Source organism: Anthonomus grandis, chromosome 7 (genome assembly GCF_022605725.1).
Source record: "Anthonomus grandis grandis chromosome 7, icAntGran1.3, whole genome shotgun sequence".
NCBI classification, from domain to species: domain Eukaryota; kingdom Metazoa; phylum Arthropoda; class Insecta; order Coleoptera; family Curculionidae; genus Anthonomus; species Anthonomus grandis.
This window is the reverse complement of record NC_065552.1, coordinates 19,369,964-19,392,769: the sequence shown is the minus strand read 5'-3', so window position 1 is coordinate 19,392,769 and position 22,806 is coordinate 19,369,964. Positions and strand designations below refer to the sequence as shown.

At 31.3% G+C, this 22,806-nt stretch overlaps 2 protein-coding genes and 1 long non-coding RNA gene across 20 annotated transcripts in view; 1 reads left to right on the top strand and 2 right to left on the bottom strand.

The window, feature by feature from the left end:
* The window catches only part of LOC126738303 (alpha-ketoglutarate-dependent dioxygenase alkB homolog 7, mitochondrial), a 35,739-nt gene extending 31,861 nt beyond the window's left edge, over positions 1–3,878 (bottom strand). Inside the window, exons 1-2 of one of the 2 annotated variants that reach the window (XM_050443579.1) lie at positions 3,779–3,878; positions 1,769–1,959 (exon numbers count right to left, since the gene is read on the bottom strand). In XM_050443579.1, coding sequence (XP_050299536.1) covers positions 1,769–1,959; positions 3,779–3,821 — 234 coding nt within the window. In that variant the 5' untranslated portion in view covers positions 3,822–3,878. Of the gene's footprint in view, positions 1–1,768; positions 1,960–3,318; positions 3,571–3,778 lie in introns of those variants that run through there. The other variant, XM_050443578.1, reaches the window with a different exon arrangement.
* Positions 3,646–22,806, top strand: part of LOC126738295 (zinc finger matrin-type protein 3-like) — a 39,624-nt gene continuing 20,463 nt past the window's right edge. For 9 of the 14 annotated variants that reach the window (XM_050443560.1, XM_050443566.1, XM_050443554.1 and 6 more), the window contains exons 1-2: positions 9,415–9,562; positions 19,410–19,640. In XM_050443560.1, the coding sequence (XP_050299517.1) occupies positions 9,529–9,562; positions 19,410–19,640 (265 nt within the window). In that variant the 5' untranslated portion in view covers positions 9,415–9,528. Of the gene's footprint in view, positions 3,795–4,097; positions 4,201–9,414; positions 9,563–19,409; positions 19,641–22,806 lie in introns of those variants that run through there. The other 5 variants (XM_050443567.1, XM_050443563.1, XM_050443557.1 and 2 more) reach the window with 4 other exon arrangements.
* On the bottom strand, positions 4,822–9,358 carry LOC126738305 (uncharacterized). 4 transcript variants are annotated; one of them, XR_007661286.1, is made up of 6 exons: positions 7,956–9,358; positions 7,629–7,867; positions 7,135–7,415; positions 6,744–6,785; positions 6,391–6,575; positions 4,822–6,055 (listed from the first exon to the last, which is right to left on the bottom strand). It is a non-coding gene; the product is annotated as an uncharacterized LOC126738305 (long non-coding RNA). The 4 variants fall into 4 exon arrangements; XR_007661287.1 differs by having other exon boundaries at positions 9,176–9,358; XR_007661284.1 differs by having other exon boundaries at positions 7,629–9,358.

Below are 22,806 nucleotides of genomic sequence, written 5' to 3'. Positions count from 1 at the left end.
TTTATAATCTCGAAAGATCACATCTTGTTGATAAAGCAGAGCATACTAGACAATATTTTTATTTGCTACACACCTAGGTTAAGTTAAAGGAACCTAATAAAAATAAATATTAAGATAGAAATAGCATCAAGAATCACATTAATACTCATTTACGCTATAATAAGCCGTATCAGCTAAAAACCGCTTTATTTTTCCTCTAAACAGTTTTAGGCAGATAAATATCTCAAATATAACGGCAAATGATTATAAATCTTAATGCTCTGGTAAATTATAGATTTGCTGTGTGAGGAAATAGTAGTATTAAGTCCAAAGCATTTTGAGTATTGTAGTTACGAGACATAAACTATAATGAGTCAAAAAGGTTTCTTTATTAAAAAGTGGCCTGCAATGTTACTCATTCTTTACGGCATAAATATACCTTACAGCACGCTATATAAACTAATCTGGAAATGGCAATTTTAAGTTCAATGGCCACCACTTGAACGGCAAAGCAACCAGATGAAAATTTATTTGAATTATTGCAATCATTACACTATTATGAATTATATTAACAATGATTACTCCAAGAAACTTTGTTTCAGGTCGGTACGCAATGGAGATTTCAGAAAGCTCCAAATCATCAGATAAAATAGTTATCTTTGACAAGTTTAACAAAAGGAGTGTCACACCAAGACTTGTGCAAATGAAGATCAGCCAGAATAGTTCCTTTAGAGTGAGAAACTCACTAAAGAATAATGTCATTGTCAGCAAATAGTATAAATTTGCCAGTAATCCTTAGTGACTTGGTTGATAAAAATAAGGAGCAAAATAAGACGCAGAATCGGTCCCTGGGGAACTCCAGAGCATCAGACCCCGTTGATGCTATAAAAATTCTCTGGTGACGTCCCGACAACTAAGATCCATTGTAGTGAAGCTTCCGCAGCAGAATTTGGTGATCAGTGCAATCAAATGCCATGGATATTTCACAAAAAGCTGCCGCAGTTACTTTAACACCGTTTATCCAGTGTAAAATCTCCCAAAAAACTGAAAAATGGCGTTAAAAATGGTACTGTGGTCCTGTCCTTGTTGCTCAAGAATGATATGATTCTATTTTTGGCAAGTTCTTCCACAATTTTAAAAAGAATGGATAATAGAGATATATGCCTATAATTTGAGGGCTCCAATGTACCTTCGCTCTTGTAGATAGGGATTACTTGTGCCAATTTAAGGTATATAGAGAAGTACCAGGCTCTAATGATAAGCTCATTGCCCAAGCCAAAACTTCCAAAATTTGATCAGGTAAATTTAAAAATAATCTAATAGATTATCTTCATCAGTATTAAAGGTGTTTTTGTTCTTAATACTCAAAATGGCCTGCTTTATTTCTTCAGAGTTTGTAGGGAGAAAATAAAATTAATTATCTGCTACACTTGTACTAGTTGGGAGAAATTTGTGAGGATCAGCCACAGCACAGTTTTTTTTATTCACTAAATTGGAGCACAATATACTCTCAGTTAATTTTGGAGTGAAATGGTTTTTACTTGGAATATCATTTATGATTGACTAACTTTCCTTTTGTTTATTGGTTGCTATAGAAGGTTTGAGGATCATACCAAAATCTGGCAGTTTAATCTAAGAGACAACCTTTAAAAGTTAGTTACCATATTAAGTAGTTTTTTCTTATAAGTTCAATATCAAATTAATATTTATCACCATTTGTAAACATTATAACAGTCAGTTTCTTCAGATTGTAGAGATACATTTTTTAAACAATGATTGCCACACTTACATCATCCCAGTGATCAAATTCATACCGCAATTTCTTCATGTATGGATCTAGTTCATCCATAAGACTTTTTTCTTCATCTTCATTTAAAAAATTATAATGCACCACCATAGACTTCATCAAGTTTAAGACTTCTTTTGGTTCATCTCGCAGTTTATCACAAATTGTCAAATAGTCAGGTAAATCATTAGTCACTAAAATAAGAATGAGAAATTAATAATATATTCCATTAAAGGTCTTTGCCCATTACAATGTACAGTAGAACCACAATACAAATATGTTAGACAGTGTTTCAATTCAAGCCCAATCACCAGAAAAGCTATTGCTATGGTATGCTACAGTTTTGGCTGATGATGGAACAGTCTAACGGATGTTGTCATTTTTATTTATTTATTTCTCTTGGCCTTTTAGAATACAAAGTATTATAGACAAGTCTAGGACAATAGCTACTACCGAATAGACTAGAAAGTCAACTAAATTTACATACACCCAATACATCGAGAAAATAGTAAAAGTATATAGATTTATACTTATTTATTGTATACTTACATACATTTTAAAATACACTCAACAAAAAAAAATCCAAAGGCAGAGCTGTGAAAGAAAATGCACCCCAGTTCTCATTAGAGTGTAATACACCACAAAAGAGTATAAAGTATGTTCAGACAAGAGGCTACATATATTTGATGTTTTGAATTTTTTTTTAAATTAAGTTATTTGTGTTTAGTCATAATGCATTATACAGTTTTATTTCCTAATTCCTTCTAATTATACTAATTCTATATTGACTTACCACCAACTTGTTTTTAACTCTATTGTAGGAGTATTGTGTGAGTGCACATCTGCGGCTACAAAATATCTATTAATATTTTGCTTAACTTGTATTAATTTTAGGTAGATAATTAGAGAGTACAAGGTCATGACATTATGTTTTAAGGGTTTTTATAAAGTTTACAAGAAACATTGGGTTTACCATTAATGATTTCAGATTGTTGAACTCTAAAATCATTGTATATTAGTGTATTGGCTGCTCCACACCATTCTATATTGTTGATTCAAATAAACCCTAGTCATGACAGCAGCACCTTTATTAACCATTAATGTAATTTTCTTTACGGTATAAATTTCTTTATTTAACAATTAAGAGATTAGCATCCATATGAACAACCAAGAACTTGATCTGAGAATCAGCTGTCTTGTCCTGTCTTAGTTTGAAAAATCTCAATTTTTGTTTTATCTTCATTAAACAGCAGCATATATTTGGCACAAACTCATTGGCCATTAAGAAAATATTCTCAAGAATCTGTCTGGTATCCTCCTCTCTTCCAATTCTAGCCTGAAACGTTGCATCATCAGTCTAGTACATTAGAGATGACTACTATTTTCAAATGCTTCTAGCATCATTAATGACAGTAGAAAGAGAAAATGACACAGACTGACTCCTGAGCACCTTACCCCTTATAATATTGTTCTATGCTCCTGAGGCAGACCTATATAGATATATACTGTATTGTGTAATGGGCAAAGATCTTAAGATTTATATATTGGCATACAATGAAATGGCTGTGAAACATTTTCATCCTTATTCAGTGGTTTAGAAGAAACTCGTTTTACTAATTGAAATTTTGGTGGAAAACTTGAGTTGATTCTTCTTAGACATGTTATGACATTCATTGATTTTTATGTTTTTGGGAAATTCTAACTACTTATTCAAATTATATATATTTTTTTAGTTGGAAAGGAGTTGCTAATGTCCGCTTTTATTATTTGTTTTTTTTTTAAGAGATAAATGTATAGGGTTAGGTTCACTTGAATTCTTCTTTTTTCAAGTTTTTTGGACTTTGATATTATAATAATCAAAAATATGATTGTGGTCTATCCAATTAGTGATAATTCCTATTGAGATGACGTGATATCAACGAATAAACTAATAAGTTAAATGATTATTTCCTCAAAAAATTATAATAGAATTACTAGAAAAAGGAACCGCAGTCCAAGCGGCTACTCCACTACCTGCTTGTATGGAAAGGTAAAAATGACCGGTAAAAGTAAACATTTCCTCATTAACCTACGTAGTTTTTGGTAAATTGATTACGCCTATATAGTTCTAATTTGAAAATTAGTTGACAAATGACTAAATTTGCGAGAAAAAATAATATCCGTATTGCTAACAATATTTATACAGGATGTCCCTTTCAAATAGTCAAAAATGCTACAGTATGTAGGTACAAGAACCATAAAATAGTAGTTTGAGATAGGACATCGATGCTCAAAAGTGCCTCTGTATTAAAAACGCTTTAAGCGATTTAAATTTTAAATGCGAATTTTTTAGGTTTCAAATGATAGTTGGTGGGGCAACTGATTGGGGAAGTAATTTGACTTGTCCAGAGACGGACTTGCAGCACATGCACGATACATTTTCTATAAAAAAACAGGTAGGTACGCCACTGTTTTTTTTTTGAAAAAAAGTTTTTTCTCTGAATATTTTGTTTATTTCTAACAAAACACAGCCCTTACATTTTTCCGGTCCGATACACCGTTTTGGTGCAAAAAAATAAAATCCATAGCAGAGTTCTCTATTTGAAGTTTTTTTTTTAATAATAACAAAGTATGTACATATTTTTGTAATGTTTAGTGTCAGTACATACCTACTATCGTATTTTTACGGTATGGGAGTCACTTTTTATAAGAGATCGGATCGCATATTTTGAAACACAGGACGCTATGGGCATACGGGATAAAAGTGCCGTGTGATCGGTTAGATTAACGTGGCGGGCGATTTAAATTATAGTTCATTCATTTACGTGGATTTTTTGTGATTATTAAATTTTATAGATAAATATTTATATATTTTTTTCTGAAATATTTAGGGAAGTGCAATTACATGTATTTTAAACATGCTTAAATTTGTTAGTTCGCAAATAAAATAAAACAGATGGTTTTTTTCATAGCGTTTGTTTATGGATATGCAAAAATAATTTACTTATTAAAATAGTAAACTGCATTAACTTTATTGGAACCATTTGTAACGAATATAGGTGTTACATAACTACAGATTAAAAATAAAAATTTAATAAAAAATCTAAACAATATTTTTTATTACTTTTGTACATATTATGTATTTAATACGCGGGACCATGAATAATTGCGTTTCGTTGATTTAAAGATATATTTAAACTTATGTTATGTTTTCGTTTTCCACTACCTCTGACAGCACTTTGGCTACTACGTTTGCCACAAGGTGGTCTTCCTGAAGGGATTATTCAACTTGCACGAGTGGCTCCAGGCCGTCTTCGAGAAGCAGTTGTTGGCTGGACTTTTATTTTTGAGTTGCGTTTGACCCTAGAAACTTTACTGTCTATGAAAGAATATAGCTGCGGCGCAGTTTGTATTCTTTTTAGTTTATTTGCAAGTCTTTTTAATGCTTTTAAAGGTATTTCCTTAAGCATTTTATCAAATTTTTTACATTCTTCTTTAATTCCTTCAATTACATCTTCCTTTTTGTTGTCATCTTCCACCGTGTCATCAATCTCCATTATTGTCTCATCAAATAATGAAGATGGTGCATCGATTCTAGTCCAGATGGTTTTCTTGATAACCACAATCTTGTATATTATCTGCATTTTCTGAAAACTCACTTAGGGCCAAAAACCATTTGGATTCAGGGCATTTCTCGCCAAGAGCTAGCCACCCAAGTGATGCTCTTTCTTGAAAATTAATAGCAGGGGCATTCAAAAATGGAATATTTAAATGTTTATGTAGGTAAGCTTGGTGCTTACAAAATGACCCATTTATGCCTGCAAGACAATTGGCACGTCAATAAAGTATTTTAAAAAGATATTAGAACTACTACTATAATTAAAATTTGATACAATCCATCTCCCAAAGTTACAATATATCCCGGTTTAAAATCATTTACTTTTGAACATAGCTTTAAGTAATTATTTTTTATTTCGTTTCTTCTTCCATGGGCAAAATCTAATAGATCATTAAATAGAATCATTTAAAATACTCCTCCCAAACAAAACCAATGAAATCAACTAATGCCACACAATTTTAACCTTTTGTACGATGAAGAATAATGTCCTTAAGTATTCTGATGGTTACTTCTGCGTAATTGTTTGTATTATTCCCTCTTATGACCAAATGTTTCCTATGAAGATACAACCACTCTTGTCCTCTAGAAAAATAAATTTCAAATCTTGCCCAAAAATTTGGACAATCCTCCGCTTCTTGCTGCAGCTTTAACATGTGTTCATTTAGATCTTCATTACTTTCAGAATACATAATCTAAAAAAAAAAGCAACACTATATCAATGTGCATTCCATTTATTTTTCGGACTTTTTATAATGTTTCTTAATATACTTAATGCTTTTTATTGCCATTTAGGCCTAATATATTTAAATATATTTGAACAATTGATAGAATTATAGAAATATGTGAATTTCTTATTAACAATAAATAAAATTAAGTAATTAAGTAAAGTTTAAAAAAAATAAAAATAGTTAAAAAATTAGCACTATATCGTAAGCATTACAAAATTAATGTATTATAATTATAATATAATTTATTTAATTTATTATAACATAATTTATTTACATTATGTAATAATCTTATATTATACCTTACGAAATGAATGCATTAAGATTTGACGCTTTTCCATGGAAATCTTATTTTTGTTTTCAGAAAGCCATCGCCATTCTTTTTGAAGCACATGAAAAAACACAGTAGCTGAGTAGAATTTGGAAATGTATTTTTAAGAGCTGTCTTTTCAGCTTTGGAGTCGTCTGTCATAAAACATATAGGCTCCTGAAAAATGTTTGGATTACATTAGTAATATTATAAAATTATTAAGCAATACCTAGAAGAAACAACATAAAACCATAACCACCAATATAATAATTAATTAAAAAAACTAATACACCAAAATATTAAACCATAACCCCATATAAATAAATCAACATACAATGTACTTACAAAAGATTCATTTGTGTTGTTTTTTTTAGTGGAAATAATTAGCTAAAAATAAATATATGTTTATAATATTATAATTATCACATAGTGTATTTAAAAATATTCTATTTAAATACAAGTAATTTTTGCCTAGTTTCTAATTATTCTTTTAGAGTATTATGGATGGTACAGCTATTCATAAAAAAGGCGTACATACATGTGTTAAGAGAGATTCCCTCCCTATATTATTTTATCATTATTATGGACAATTTACATTTAAATTTGATTTAATTCAGTAAGCGTAAATTGTCATGTATGTAGGTATCATTGTAGTTTTTAATTTTAACAGGTTAAAATGTCATAGAAACCAAATTAAAAAATTTAAAGTTAAATTACTATTTAATAATTTACTTACAAAATTCCCTCCAAAAGAGTTTGGAAATGTCTGCTTTAGCAATCCATAGGCTTGTTCATAACTTTCAAAAGTTTGCCCATCATGCAAAAGTATCGCAATGGGAATGGCACCAGCTTTTGTAGCTGTTAGTAACACAGTAACTGTGGTCTCGCTGGTGTCACAACTTGATGTACTGTCGCAAAATATCAGTTCCTTGGAGGACTGCAGTTCCTGTGCTCTTTTCATGATTGGCGTAACTACCAATACTGCTCATGGGTCTGTTGCAATTTCAATATTTATTCCTGTAAAAAATAAAAATATTTTAAATAATAATTTTGTTAAAAATAAATCAGCTTAAATTTACAAAGAAATGCAGTAAATAATGTAGGTAAATGAAAAGATTTAAAAAACCAATGGGTGTTTTTATATACATAGTTATGTAATTGATTGTAAAAAGAAAACCACAAAAATTGACACGTACACATAAAAGTGGGCATTTAAAAATGTTTAATTACCTGATTGATGATAAAACTTTTTTTTTCTTAATGTTTTAATATTGGCTCAAATACCTGTCCAAAATGCCTTAAAGTCCATTTTTTATGAAGGTAATAAAGTGCATTTTTAGTAGGATTTAGAGAGGCATCTGCCATTTTTTCCAACCTTTTTCATCCAATAATAACAAACTTTCATGGTATCTTCTTGCTTCGGCAGGGCTCATTCCATTCTCAAAATATCCTTCAAACATCTTTTTAGTCTAAAATTTAAAAGAACCAGCTTGTATAACGAAAAGAAAAACAACTATTTATGGGTTATATATAATTATATTAAACTTTGCTGCCTACCTCTTCAGAAAGCTTCATAAATTTCAAACTACCACTTGTGCCAAGATTATGGTTATGATTTAAGTTAAAATTTATAATACCACATAAAGGAATATCTAACTTTAGGTATTCATCCTTTCTTTTTGTTTTAGTTGTAATTTTTTTAATTTTAACATCTATTGTTGCAACACATCCTGTATATATCCTATATTCATCCTTATATTCATTTCAGTCTTGGTACAACTTCTTTTCTTATTTATTGAACTATGTTGGCACCCATAATATTTATGATACACAACTCTAAGGAAAACCCCAAATAAAAATTTATTTTATAATAAAAATAGGTAAATGTTTCTTAAATCGCTATAACGAACATTTACCTAAAAATAGTTAAAATCCGCTTTGCGGATCTTTTAACTCCCCATTTCGAATCCAGTTTGGCAACAACGAAACGATCAAACGACTAGCAATCACAGAACACAAATATAAAGCTAGCAATAATAACATAAAGTAATTAAAAGTATTTAATATTCATTTCTCTATGAATAATAATCAAATAATCAAACGAATAACGATCAAACTTCCATCAAACGCCAAAATCAACAATCATTGAATTTGAGGTTAGATTATGTCTTCTTCATAGAGAAATGAATATTAAATTACTTTTTATACTTTTAATTACTCTATGGCTTTCTTAGATTAGAACTACAACAACAGGTGGATTTGTAGAGGTGGTGCAGTCCCTTGGCCAGTAAGGTCACCTGATCTGACACCTCTAGAATTTTTTGTTTAAGGCGCCATGGAACAGCTGATCTACGCAACACCTATAACCAACAGAGAAGACCTAGTTGCTAGAGTCCACCATAACTCTAGAGGACTTTCTGAGAAACGATCCAGGGGTCTTTGCTCGCGTACATCTTGGGTCAACAGGTGCAGAAAATGTGTGGAAATGCATCGAGGACATTTTGAGCATTTGGTTTGAATTGTTTAAATTATTCTTTTTTTATTTAAATTGTTTATTGTTTAGTTAAATTATGTATTTTTTATTATAATGATATTTTCGTTGTGACAAAAAGCTTTTGAAAGATCCTTGTATGGATTTTATTTTTTTGCACGAAAAAAGTGCATCGGAGCGCAAAAATGCAAGGAATTTGTTTTATTAAAAATGAACAAAATATTTCGAATTTTTTTTTTCAAAAAAACAGTGGCGTATCTTTTTGTTATAAAAAAAATTTACATACGTGTGCTGCAAATCCGTCCAAGGGTTTCCATTCGACCACCGGTATCCTATCTCAAACTACTTCTTTGTGGCTCCTGTATTTACTCTAGCATTTTTGACCATTTCAAAGAGGTCACCCTGTATATATGCTAGTTGCGTGGTGTAAACTTAGCTTCATATTATTATTCCCTTGACCTATACGTCCCTGCTTATTGACACTTCGAATGACGTTTAGTTTTTATATGAGTGAAAAGTTTTCGAATTTTCTAATTTGTATCTTATTTTATTGACTGGATTTAAATATTCCTTGTGCATTAGCAGTATTACAAGCAAATAGCAGTAATACAGCAAAAAAAAGAAAAAAACACATCTGGAATGCCAGGGACAGAGGACGGAGAATTCTACCCAGGTAAGAAGTTATACACTGCTAAGTACTTTACAATCCAGTTGATTCCTGTAGAGAGGTTTTACACAACTACACCCCTTCTTGTATTTCGAATTTTCTGATTGTTGTATTTACTATTTTTTCTTTACATTGCTTTGAATTCATAAGTTTATGTATTCTTAAACTACTTTCTAAATTACTCTCAAAAGCAAAAGCTATGTATTTTAAAAAAGTCTCTTTGATTAAAGCTGTAAGTCTTAAAGAAACATGGAACACAAAAAAAACTAAACACAAATGAAACACCTAACAAACTAAAAATCTCTAGTTGTTGGAGAAACCAGATCCCTTATAATATTTTAGTAGTATTTTATTAAAATCTGAATTTTATAATATTCATAAAAAACATTAATTCTCTAAAAAACAGAGAATAAAATATTGGCACTGGAGTTTTCAACAACATCATAACAAATTTTGGTTGCTATTTAATTCCACCACTTTTACATCTCTAATCCAATTTTCTCAACAGAAATTTTTCCCAATGTACTCAAGTTGTTTTTTTGCACAAAAGGGGTGTTCCAGCTATATATTTTGCAAAATGATAGGCTCATTGCAATTACAAATAATATAAGAAAAATTGTTGAAAAATTTAAGACTGATTTTATTAGTAAAAGATAATAAAAGAAATTGTTGAACTTCTTGAAGTAAAAAGACTGAATTTTAATAACTAAATGTTAATAAGAACTGAGGATGCACTTGTCAGTGTAGTGGATCATATTAGCATACCGGGTCGTGCGTCGCCAAGCGTAACATATGAAAACCCATGTCAATTTTAAGGGGGTCAATTATTGGCTTCCCTGTACATTTTATAGAAAAAATGTAAGATAACTTTTTGAAGAGACCAATCTGGCAAACCCTTGTGCACAGTTTCAAAAAATTTTAATAATATTTAAAAATTTTATTAATCTTGAATTATTTAATTAAATGTAATTGCAAAATTAGCAAATTTTCGGTTCAGGTAAAACCAAACAGGCACCAGTAAAATGAATATTGAAAAGTGTCAATAAATCAGTGACAGTCGATATTTGAAAACAAGTATGGATTATTCAATCAATGAAAAAATAGCCATAATTTATTAATTAAGTGGCATTATGCGGGAAACAGTTTTAGAGCAGTATCTGAAATGTTTTCAGTTTATTTCCCCACTAAGTCCATTCCGTCCATTTCAACTATTAAATGTATTGTCAATAAGTTCGAGTCCAAAGGTACCATAATAAATAATTGTAAATGTTCAACTCAGGATACCGAAAATAGAGCCGAAGAAAGAAAGAACAGAGATCTTAATATTCTACTGAGTGTGGAGGAAAACAAGATGGTTAGTATGAGGGTTTTTGGGCAAGAGGTAAATAAACATCATACAATGGTATTGAGCACTTTAAAAAAACACAAATATTATTCGTATAAATTTGAAAAACATCAAGAGCTGCAGGAAGGAGATGAAGAGTGAAGAATGGCATTTTGTTTTGAAATGATGGAAAGAACAAATAATGATAGGAATTTTTTTTAAATTATTTGTTTCACTTATGAATGTACATTTACCCTCAACAATGAACCAAATGTTCAGAATTGCTGGTATTGGAGCCAAGAAAATGCGCTTTGTTCATACTCGGACACAATATCCCCAAAAAACAAATGTATTATCAAACACCATATCATTGGACCCTTTTTTATGGACTATAACCTAACTTTTTTTATGTTATTCCATGACTAAAGCTAGTTTACCTAATATTACTGAAATAAAAATACATGTGAATAATTGATCTCATAATCAAATTTGTAAGTGTAATGCAAAAATTAGTGCTGTCAATAATTAAAGTACTTAGGAGTGTTTTTTAATAATCATCGAAGATAGGAATGCCACATTGAATATATTTGTAATACAATTCTAAAACTTATGTCCCCCTTCTGTTTATTCTGTATATAAATTCTTAAATATGATTTAAGAAGGATGGGGGTTTCCTATGACACAGTTGTGCTCTTTGTAGGTGATACTTGGGAGGAAATTGTTTAAAAGAAAACTAATTATGTTGCTTTTTCTTTCACAAGTGCAAACTAAACCTAATTTTAATTGCCTTAAAGTCACTGGATTTAAAAATGAAATAAGAGAGGTATGTACGATTCACTAAATACCTTGTGATAATCATTGACAGAAATCTTAAGAGGAAACAACATATTAGTAGATTAACAAGATAACATAAACAACATTAGAAATTTTACCTAATTAGAGATAAATAAACATTTATTATTATATACACAAAGCACTTGTAGAGTCTTGTTGTTTGGGATATGTGGGGAAGCATGTATGGGAACACACTTAGACCATTAAAAATTAGTCCTATGGTTGAAACTTTTGGTGTGAAACTCAAATTATAAGACAGTTTAATCACGAAAAAAAAACTCTTTGTTTTTACTCTCGATACATGTTTTGCTAATGATGTTAGCACCACTGGTATTAATGGTTCCAGTTTTAATCAACTCCTATGATCTTCTCCTTCTCCTAGATGCTAATATCGTTAGCGAAACACGTGTCGAGAGTAAAAATAAAGAGTTTTGGTTAGTGGTAAAACTGTCTCATAATTTCATTAAGAATGATTCAAAACAATATTTACCAAAAATAAATACCTACATGTCGAGTTTATGATGAAAAAGAATCCAATCAATTTGTTCTTTCAAGTATGAAAAACCATTGTTAAGATATTATGTTGATCATTCACATTCAACTAGTACTTATAATGTAGATTGAAACTTAAGAATACTAAATAGTATGACAATTTGAATCTCAAATCAATTGATTACTACTAATCTACTAATCTACTAACAGTAGCCCATACCTACGCAAAAAGGGTAGATCCAATCAGATCAAGGCCTAGTAGCTCTTCAATGGCTGGCGCCAATTCTGAAGCAAAATCACAGAATAGGTCGACACCACAATCAATCCATCGAACTAACCCTGGCAGACAAACAGTCATCATTGGGACTTCTTCTGAAGCTTCTTCACTGTCTGCAGCTGATAGACGTCAGTGGTTGTATTTGGGCAGATGCAATCCGGACACTACTGAGCAGCAGATTCTAAATTACCTTGAGAAGCAACTAAACATCTCAGATGTTAAATGTGCCATATTGGATAAGAATGAGGATGTTGTATCCTTTAGGATAGGGGTAAAAGAGTCCCTACTGAAGGGACTACTTGACCCGAACCTCTGGCCAGCCGGTATAGCGGTCAAGGAATTTCGTCCCAGGCGCACTCAGGGCCGAGGGGCGAATTTTCAGTTAGACCCAACACTGTCTCAGCGCCCACAGTAGACGATGTATCGTTCTTTTATCAGAACGTGAGGGGCTTAAAAACTAAACTAAAGGGATTTCTCTGTGCGGCCCAAGCAGAAGACTACCACATTCTTGCCCTAACTGAAACTTGGCTGGATCCTACAGTCAACGACGGTGAATTCCTTAGCTCCAACTACTGTGTGTATAGAACGGACCGCAACACTAGTAACAGTTCAAAAAGTAGAGGCGGGGGTGTGCTCCTAGCAGTGAGCAACACCCTAAAATCCCATCGTTTGCCAACTGCTGACAATTCACTTGAAGAAATCTTGATCTCTGTGCGTCTTGGTGATGGCGAGGATTATTGCATTGGCTGCATTTATGTTCCTCCATCCATGGATCTATCTGTGTATGCAGCGCATTGTGCCTCTGTTACCAAAGCTTGCGAGAGCTTTAATAATGTTCTTATTGTTGGTGACTTTAACCTTTCTAATATTTCATGGTTACCTAGTGATGATCATTATGGCTTAACCCCAAATAATGTTACATCTGATAAAGAAAATCTTTTATGTGACACATTCACTTTTCTAGGTTTAATGCAGCTCAATGCAGTGGTTAATGATCATGGAACAATTCTTGACCTTTGCTTTACAACTTTTCATTCCACTTTAACAACTAAATGTAATGGTTTAGTCGGGTCAGATCCTTACCATCCTGCTCTTGAGCTGCAACTACCCAATAGTAAGTCCAATTACCTGGAACTACCTATAACTTATTTTTACAACTTTAATCAAGCAGATTTTGTGTCTATAAATAACTACTTTTCTACATACAACTGGATGTCAATAATTGTTAACGATAACTTAAATACCACTGTTGCAAACTTCTATTCTGTTGTTTATGATTGTTTGAATCTGTTTGTGCCAATAAAAAAACACTCTCCCAAGAAACATTATCCACCATGGTTTTCTAGAGAACTAAAAAGTCTAGTTATTCAGAAAAAAATAGCACATAGAAGGTACAGACAGTCAGGATCAAATACTGATTACTTAAGTTTTAGTGTTCTGCGCTCAGAATGCCGTTCATTATCTAGTGAATGCTACAGACATTACATTGAAAGAGCCGAAAATGCAATAGAGAACGATAGCAAGACCTTTTGGAAATTTGTAAGACTTCAGTCCAATCAAAGCGATTCTACCGTTCCAGATGAGATGTTCCTTCATGATCTCAGGGCCGATACTGGTATTTCTATTGCAAATCTCTTTGCCACCCACTTTTTATCTGTATTTAACAAGAATACTAACCCTTCTAATGCCTCGGACGGTCTCGATACCTCATGTAAATTTAACCATATCAACCACATGTTCCTTAGTGCTACTACAATTGAAACAGCATTAGCTAAACTGGACAGCAGAAAGGGAGCGGGTCCCGATGGAATTCCAAACAGGCTTTTGAAAGAATGCAGCCATTCCCTTTTCCTTCCACTTTTTCATATTTTCAATTTGTCCCTAACTTCTGGAACTTTTCCAGAGAACTGGAAGCTATCTCATGTATGTCCTATTTATAAATCTGGGAATAAGAGTGACATAACTAACTATCGTCCCATTAGTATCCTCTCTGCAATTCCTAAGCTGTTCGAGCACTGTGTAGAGGTGGTTCTATCTGGCACATTTCAGGAAATAATTGGAGATCAGCAACATGGATTCACCAGAGGTCGTTCTGTGGATACAAACTTGTTTGTTTTTAGCAATTATATCTTCAAATCTTTTGCCGACGGTAATGAAACACATGCGATATACACGGACTTTAGTAAAGCCTTCGATAGGGTCAACCATAATATTCTTATCTCTCATATTTCAGATCTCGGCATCAGCGGATCTCTTTTACTTTGGATCAAGTCTTATCTGATGGATAGAGAGCAGCGTGTTAAAATTGGTGGTTTTTTGTCCAACCCATTTTTGACAACTTCAGGGGTCCCTCAGGGCTCCCATTTGGGACCATTGTTATTCAGTCTCTTTATCAATCACCTCGGCTCCCTACTGGAGTCTGAGTTTTTGCTCTTCGCTGATGATTTGAAAATTTTTCGGCGGATTTCCTCCTCTCAGGATCAGTTGGTGCTTCAGAGAGATATAAACAGAGTGTTTTCCTGGTGTAAGTCAAATGAAATGTCATTGAATGTTGAGAAATGTGGGTTTATGAGGTTTACTCGTTTAAGGGTCTCCCCTCCTTGTCAATATGTTATTGATGGTATCCCCTTGAAGGAGCTTGACTCGGTCAAGGATTTGGGTGTCTTTCTGGACCCGAGTCTTACTTTCTCCCACCACTTTGAAAATACTGTAAATAGAGCTAATAAACTGCTTGGTTTTATCAAAAGATCTTGCAAAGACTTTACTAATGTGTCAGCATTGAAGACACTATATATTTGCCTGGTGAGATCTCTTCTCGAATTCTCCAATATTGTTTGGTCACCTCATTTTCTGATTCACATTGAGAGGCTTGAAAATATCCAGCACAAGTTTATCAGGTTTGCCAGATATACTCTTATGAAGTCAGGCCTGGATCTTACCTGTTCAGAGACCATGTCCTACCTGAGCATAAACTCCTTATCAAGTAGAAGGCAGTTCTTTGATGTTTGCTTTGCGTTTAAGGTTCTGAATGGTATTGTTAGAAGTCCGGAATGTCTGTGCCTTTTCTCTTTGCATGTATCTTCTTACACAACACGAGGTCAGGCGCTTCTCCATATTCCCTTTTGCAGAACATCCTATCTACTAAACAGTCCTATAAATAGAATAGCTTCTACAGTGAATAGATTTGCAAAAGATCTTGATTTTTTCAGTACATCTTTAAATAAATTTAAGTCGTCAGCTAGGGCAACTATCTTGGGATAGTGCCCTACTCCCACTCTTTGGATTATGTTTAGTACAGTATTGTTTATTAGTATTATAGTTTTTACTTAAGACTACTGTTAATTATTAATAAGTACTTGAAATGTTATATACGTTGATGAATAAATAAATAAATAAATAAATAAATAATCTACCCTCATCCTAAGATCTATAATGTTTTCCCTGGTGCAATAAAAAAAAAATTATAAAAAAGCCTTTTTCCATAATTGAAAGGGATTTATTAGTAGGAATTTTAATCCTATTCTGAATCGACTTATTTAGTTCTTAATTTGCTCTACTAAGCTACAGTTCAAATCATGGAATTTTATAATAATATAAATATGTAATTTAAATAATATTTTAAAACCGAAAGTTGATCTTTTCTTAAATATCCAGAATGTGCCATTAATGAGCTTGGAGTTTGGTATGAAAATTATCTTTGAAACAAGGCAGTGCGGTTTTGGAATAGCCATTTCTTTGACACACCTCTACACTGAGAGAAAAACAAATTTTTATGTCATACCTATGTACAAAGATGTAGTTTACCTAACTTCATATTAAAAATGACCCCATTATCATAAAAAAATTAAAATATATAATACTTTTACTCAATAAAATTGTTATTGCATCTGTACTGATTTCTGTCAACAAAAAAAAAGGTTTAGACTTTTACATAAAATGATCAAGAAGAAATAAGTAAATTATGTGATTTGACATCACTAAAACGTTTAACAAATTTTAAACAATACAAAACCTTCACAAATATTTTATGAAAATTTTAACATCTTTTATAAAATATTCTTAATTCAATACTATTTTCAGTTAAAATTTTTCAGTTTTCTAGATGCCAAACAAGAAAAAAATAGTGAACATTGTAAATTTATTAATTCGTTTATTGCCTGGCTATAACACAAATTGAGTAGGTATTTAGTTAAATCATATTTAGGTGTAGCTTCCAGTACGAATTTGTCTCTGAAAATAACACAATTATTATTTTTTAAATAGCACTGTTTAAAAATACATTTTATCCCACTGTTCAGCTGTTTGAGGATTAGATCAATAGAGACCCCTGCTATTGGATTTTCATTACTACACTCAGAAGTCTGATATTAATGAAATGTATACTACAATAATAATAGTAGTGTAGAAATGCTAAGATATTTATATTGCAAAGGTGCACACACAATTTTTTTTATAATTAATTGTGCACCTACCTACATAAAACTGGCACATGATTGTTTTTGAAATAAACTTTTATTATTTTTTATTTTGCTGAAGAGCAGCTAAAAAATTATCAGAAAATGCTTAAAATGTGTTATTTTACCAGGAACAATATACCAATGGAGAAAGAGCAGATTTACTAGTTAAAGACGTTTTTTTCAAGAATATGTGGAAAATTCACAAAAAAAATATGAAAAATTTATTTTGACATTTATAAATTATAATTAGGCCTGGAATTATAAACCCAATCCAATCTATCTTAATCCAACTCAGCTATAAAAGCGTTGGAATTTAAAGATTTATATTACTGTCAAAAATGTATTTAATATTGTAAAATGACATTTTAGGGCCATTTCAAATTCAAATTGTTTATTGGTGCCAAGACAGAAAGATGGTATTTACACAAGTCAAATAACATTTAGGTATTACTCCAAAAAAAATTACATTCGTCAATCCGAAAAATACAATAAAAGTAATACAGTTAAAAAATGGAGATGAAAAAATAACAAGTAATAGTCAATTAAGTTTAATATTATTTGAAATAATAAAGGTTAAAATAAATTAATAGACTAATACAAATAGCAACTCATTATCTGAAGAGTCAAGTGCTTAAAGAACTCCTTAATTTTACTCACAAACCACAAACAAGGTGACAGCTATCTGACACAACTAGGTAATGCATTAAAGTTTTTGAGTGCATGATAATTTAGTGGAAATCTTGCCCTGTTTATGCATAGCCGTTGTTTATGTTTATGCCTAGTTCCATTAAGAAACAGTTATTGTGTTTTGTAGGATCAGTGTACCTCAGAAAGGAGTGTGTACAGGTTCGTATTAAGTCTAGCAAATCTAATTAAAAATGTGTAAACATCTAAACAGTTAGGACATTGAAAGGCTAGAATTAGTAAATAACAACTTTGATTGAGTTCAACATATGTAGAGGGGCAAGGGGGTGTTTTGATTACAAACATATTCATCGTTTCTCTGTTGTCAAGTTTACACGCATTTTCAAAAGAGGAAATTTTCAGCTATTTACCAACACATATAATAATGTTAATTTAACTTATTGATGTTAGATTTTGGATTAAAAATAAAAAGTAGAAATAGATATATGTTATTCCAAGCGTAAAAATAACATCTTCAAAGCAAAAAAAAAATTATTAACATTCTTATTCCTAAAACCGCTTCTTAAAAAAATTGAAATGGCACCGCAGGCAAAAGCTGATGTCATCTTGCGAAATATCATCTTGACAAACGCCTTTGTTTTTACATTCGGCATTTGTGAAGTACTGTTTTTTCTTTAGTCTTTGGTAGAAAAAAGACGCATTTGAGTGTTTTTGTGAACTGTTACGATAGTAAAAACTTGTACTGTTTGTACCGCACCATGGAAAAAGGCGATTTAAGCCGATCTTTTAACAAGTAAATAACGATATTGTCATAACATCGTATCAAGAGCCAACCTTCGTCATAAACGTAGAATAATAAAAACTTATTAAGAAAAATAATTTTCAATTTTCGTAAAAATGCGTTTTATTGATCTTTACTCTAATGAAGTACGTAAAAAAAAAACGCATAAGGAGTTATATAGAGTGATCATGTAAATATCTTTTGACGACGTCACTGGTAAATAGTTGTGTCCATGAAATCAGCAATGTGATCGAGCGGCGTTGCGAAGTTGTTGCCTCTTATATACGTTATCTATGTTCATTGAACTTTGAATGTTAAATTCTTTATAGAGTATCTTATCATATTTTATTTAAAAAAATGCTTCATATTTTATTAAAGAGAACTAGTAATCTTTTGTGTCTATTAAAATAAGTGACAAATTTTTACGATATTATAAAGTGTGTTTTTCTGCCAATTCTGCATAAGCATTTGACATCATTGCAATAGAGATGTTGCAAACAAACAAACTGCCCATAGTTCCACGACAATGCTAATTCTAGCCTTTTAATGTTCTAAGTATAAACATATGGCTGTGTCAAAATTCCACTGTGTCAAAATTGCCACTCGTAAGCGTTGAAGGAAAAAACTCTAGATGCAGAGTGACTTCAGGCAAGAATAGAGTAAGAGATATGGCTTTGGTTTTCTCATGTCTTAGTATCGAAACTAGACTCTATTTTTCCATAATGTTAAGTGCGGTTTTCAGAAAAGTTGGGTTGGGTTTATAATTCCAGATATGTATTAAAATGTCTAAATGTCAAAAAACATTTTTTTAGAAAAAAAATCACTACTCCGGCTATCTGTATCTAGGTGTATCTATAAATGGCTACTCCGCCATCCGAATATTAGTTCCGGTAAAACTATACCTATTTTAAGCTTTTGCACATAATTTTAGGTGCGATTTTCAGAAAAGTTGCTAAACTAGACCTTTTGCTTTTCTCTGTGTACTATGTTGAAGAAATAGGGTTGAATATTAATGATCACAAAAATTTTTTTGATTATTATAGCAAATCCTCTAGAAAGAAACTACAAGATTCCCAAAAAGGCCACAGCAGAAATTTCTGGAGGCAACCAAGCAGCTGTTCCAGTAGTAGATGTAAAGCACTTTAAAAGTTTTCAAATGGCCCCTTCTGTAAACACCCCTTTAGCAGCCTCCTATTATAATTACCCTTATGATCCTAATTCAGCATCTGCATACTATAACTACTATAATAATTATACAACAGGAACTCAACAAGGTAACAAAAATAATTACCATTAATCTTACAAGAAATGCGTTTTCTCAGAAGAGTTTTGTAAATTGATAAAACATGATTACAGCAACTGAAATAACTCAATTTAACTAAGCTACTCTTTTATTGATTAAAACGTGGCTACTAAATGTACATTTTTTCTACATAGATTCACTAAAAACTTATTTCAGAAAAAAAGGAAATTTACAGCCAAAAAAATTTAAAAGGAAGATACATAAAAGATATTAAAGTAACCTTTTTTTAATTACAGCCATTTTTGATTATGCCATAATTCATTTCCCAATATTGTGTTTTTATGTATTCCCAAACATGTTCTATCATTTGCTTAATTTTCTGTAGACATCAAACTTTGAACAAGATGCATTAGTCACATAAGTGCCATCTATGCTCTTATAATGGATATCCAGAATACTTGTTCCAGGGATCCCCTGACACTGTCCGTAAAATGTAAAAATGTTTTAATAACACATAAAACACTTTAAAAATTGTTGGAAAATATTGGAAATTCCCTGAATTCCTCTAAAACCAATATGTTATACAGTGAGGACGCGTAGGTTGGAACAAATTCATTTAAAATTCAGAGGTGTATTCGAAAAAAAAACGCTCGGACACGTCGATTTTTATTTTTTGCGAATTTTTTGATGATGAATTCATGTTTACATGGGTGAACCAAAAAGAAGCAACGACCATCAACTTCAATTTTTGAAATGGAAACACCTATTTTTTATTCCATTTTTGAATTCTGCATAGAATTTTAAGTATATTTTGTCACCGAACATAAACTAGAATAGAAGGATCACTCTAAGCGCCGCCCAAAATGTTGCCTTTCTCACTCGCTTTCTGATGCTACTCTTTTTTGCTGCCCGGTGGCGACTGCGTTATACAGGGGCGTCTTCAATATTAGAACTATAATAGCGTTGTGCGGAAGTTTTGTACTTTAAAAATGCCGGCGATATGTTGCGTAGATGGCTGCAGGAGTAAAAGGGGATATACATTTTTTTTAAAATAAAAATGGATTAGTCTTCAGAAAAAAATACACGCTTTTCTTCAGTATTTCTTAAATATCTCGGAAAATTGAGATCCTACAAAAAAATCTAATAAACAAAAGTTGGTTTAAAAATAAAAGATTGGCTTTTGTTTGATTTATCTAGGTGCTATAGGCGTTAAGATACAACTGTGTGAACATAACCCCTTTTTTTAGATAACAAAATATAATGACGTAAAATAATAACGTGAAATAATTAAAAAAAAAACGTTTTTTAGACAAATATCTAGCACATTTTTTCAAGTATGTACTATCAAAAACTTTAAAAATAAACTTGATTGTAAGTCATTAGCATAAAAATTAAAAAAGTTAGGAATAAAATAAAAATAATTGCAGTTTTAAAAACATTTATCATAAAAAATTATGTATTTATTTCAAAAATTAAAGCGTAGCCTTCTACAATGGACTATATATAGGTACCAATAATATGTTCAAAAAGTGTCAGCGATTTAGAGTACATATTTTTTTTAAATCGTGATTTTAATCTAAAAAAATGCAAAATTTTTGGTAATATTCTGCTATTAGTGGTGGTTTTTAATTGTGAAGGCTATCCGATTTATTATTAGTTGCATTGCAATCATTTGAATGATAAAAATTTTAGCCACTTATACCGTCTAACCATACTTAAAACTGCATTTTTTTCGTCATTAAGGGTGGTTTTTAATGGTTTAAGTTTCAAAATATTGATGTGTACTATAATCCCCAATGTAAAACTATATTTATTTTGCATATTTATATGAATTCTAGGTTGTAAAACACCTATTTTCGTTTTATTTGAATTTTAGTGGTTTGTTCTTTCATCCCCTATTTAAAAAGCAAATAATTAGGCATTTAATAAGTTTTTTTTATTTAACTGCCTTTTTATATTTCACTGTTACCGAGTTCCATATGCTGAGTGTTATCACATTATTATGTAAATTTTATTAAATATTTAAAAAATGGGTATATTAACGAAGTTATTATTAATTAAGTGTATGTAATATTAGGTAGGTAGTTTCTTGGTCAGTTAAGAAAAGAGCATGAAAGGAATGTAAAGCTAAGATTTAATTGTGTACATTCTAATAAACTTAATTTTAAAGCTATCTACCAAGTGTTTTTCTTACAGTTATTTGTTCAAAAGAGATACTTAATAATATTCTTTCAATTTCATTTTAACAATAATACAAAGTGCCTTTAATTTCAAAAAATTCCATATATTACACGCTGCCCGCCGCGATGTACGAAAATATTCCTTATTAAAAATGTTTCAAACACCCCCCGTATCGTAAAGGATTGCCGTCGAAACTAAATAATGATTTACGACCGCGTAAAAAAAGTCGGCACTGTTTAGAAGTCCCTACTTCAAACGGCCGCAAGAGAGTGAACCTACTGTCTTGTTCTTTATACTGTGATTTTGTATACCATGTCTTATACCTAATACTAACATTATTAATAAATTTGCAACTGTTTGGGTCATTTGAGCATATTCAAACATGTTTTTTCATAATTTTTTAGCAGGTATATTGGATTGTTGACACCTTGTTATCATTTAATCGCATGGACAGTATGTATGTATTACTTTACGTAAATGTGTCAAGTACAGTTGCAAAGTTTAAAAGTATGGCGCGTTTAACTGAAAAACAAAGAATTGAAATTTTGATGATGGTAGGATATGGCGACATGACTCGAAAACAGGCCGAAGTTTGGAATCTGTTTAATAATAAGTACCCGGAGAGACCTATTACACGTTCGGTAGTAAGCAAAATTAAAAAAAAGTTTAGAGATTTTCGTCATGCTAGAGACAAATATGTGTGGACTGACCTGGACCCACGCTTCCGGAAAACAGATAATTACTGTCAGGAAGTTAATGGTCAACAATTTGAACATTTATTTTAATTTTTTTGTTTTGTTTTTTTTTATAAACTGTTTCAAACATGCATGGTTATTTATAAAAAATTTAATCGCAAATTTCTTAATAAATATTGAGGTTAGGTATAGGACATGGTATACAAAAAATAAATAAATTTTATACAGAACTAAAAAATAAAATAAAAAAGGGTGTTGTTTCTATTTAAAAAAATTATGTTGAGAGTCGAACCTCATTTTGATCTACCATGAATACATGAA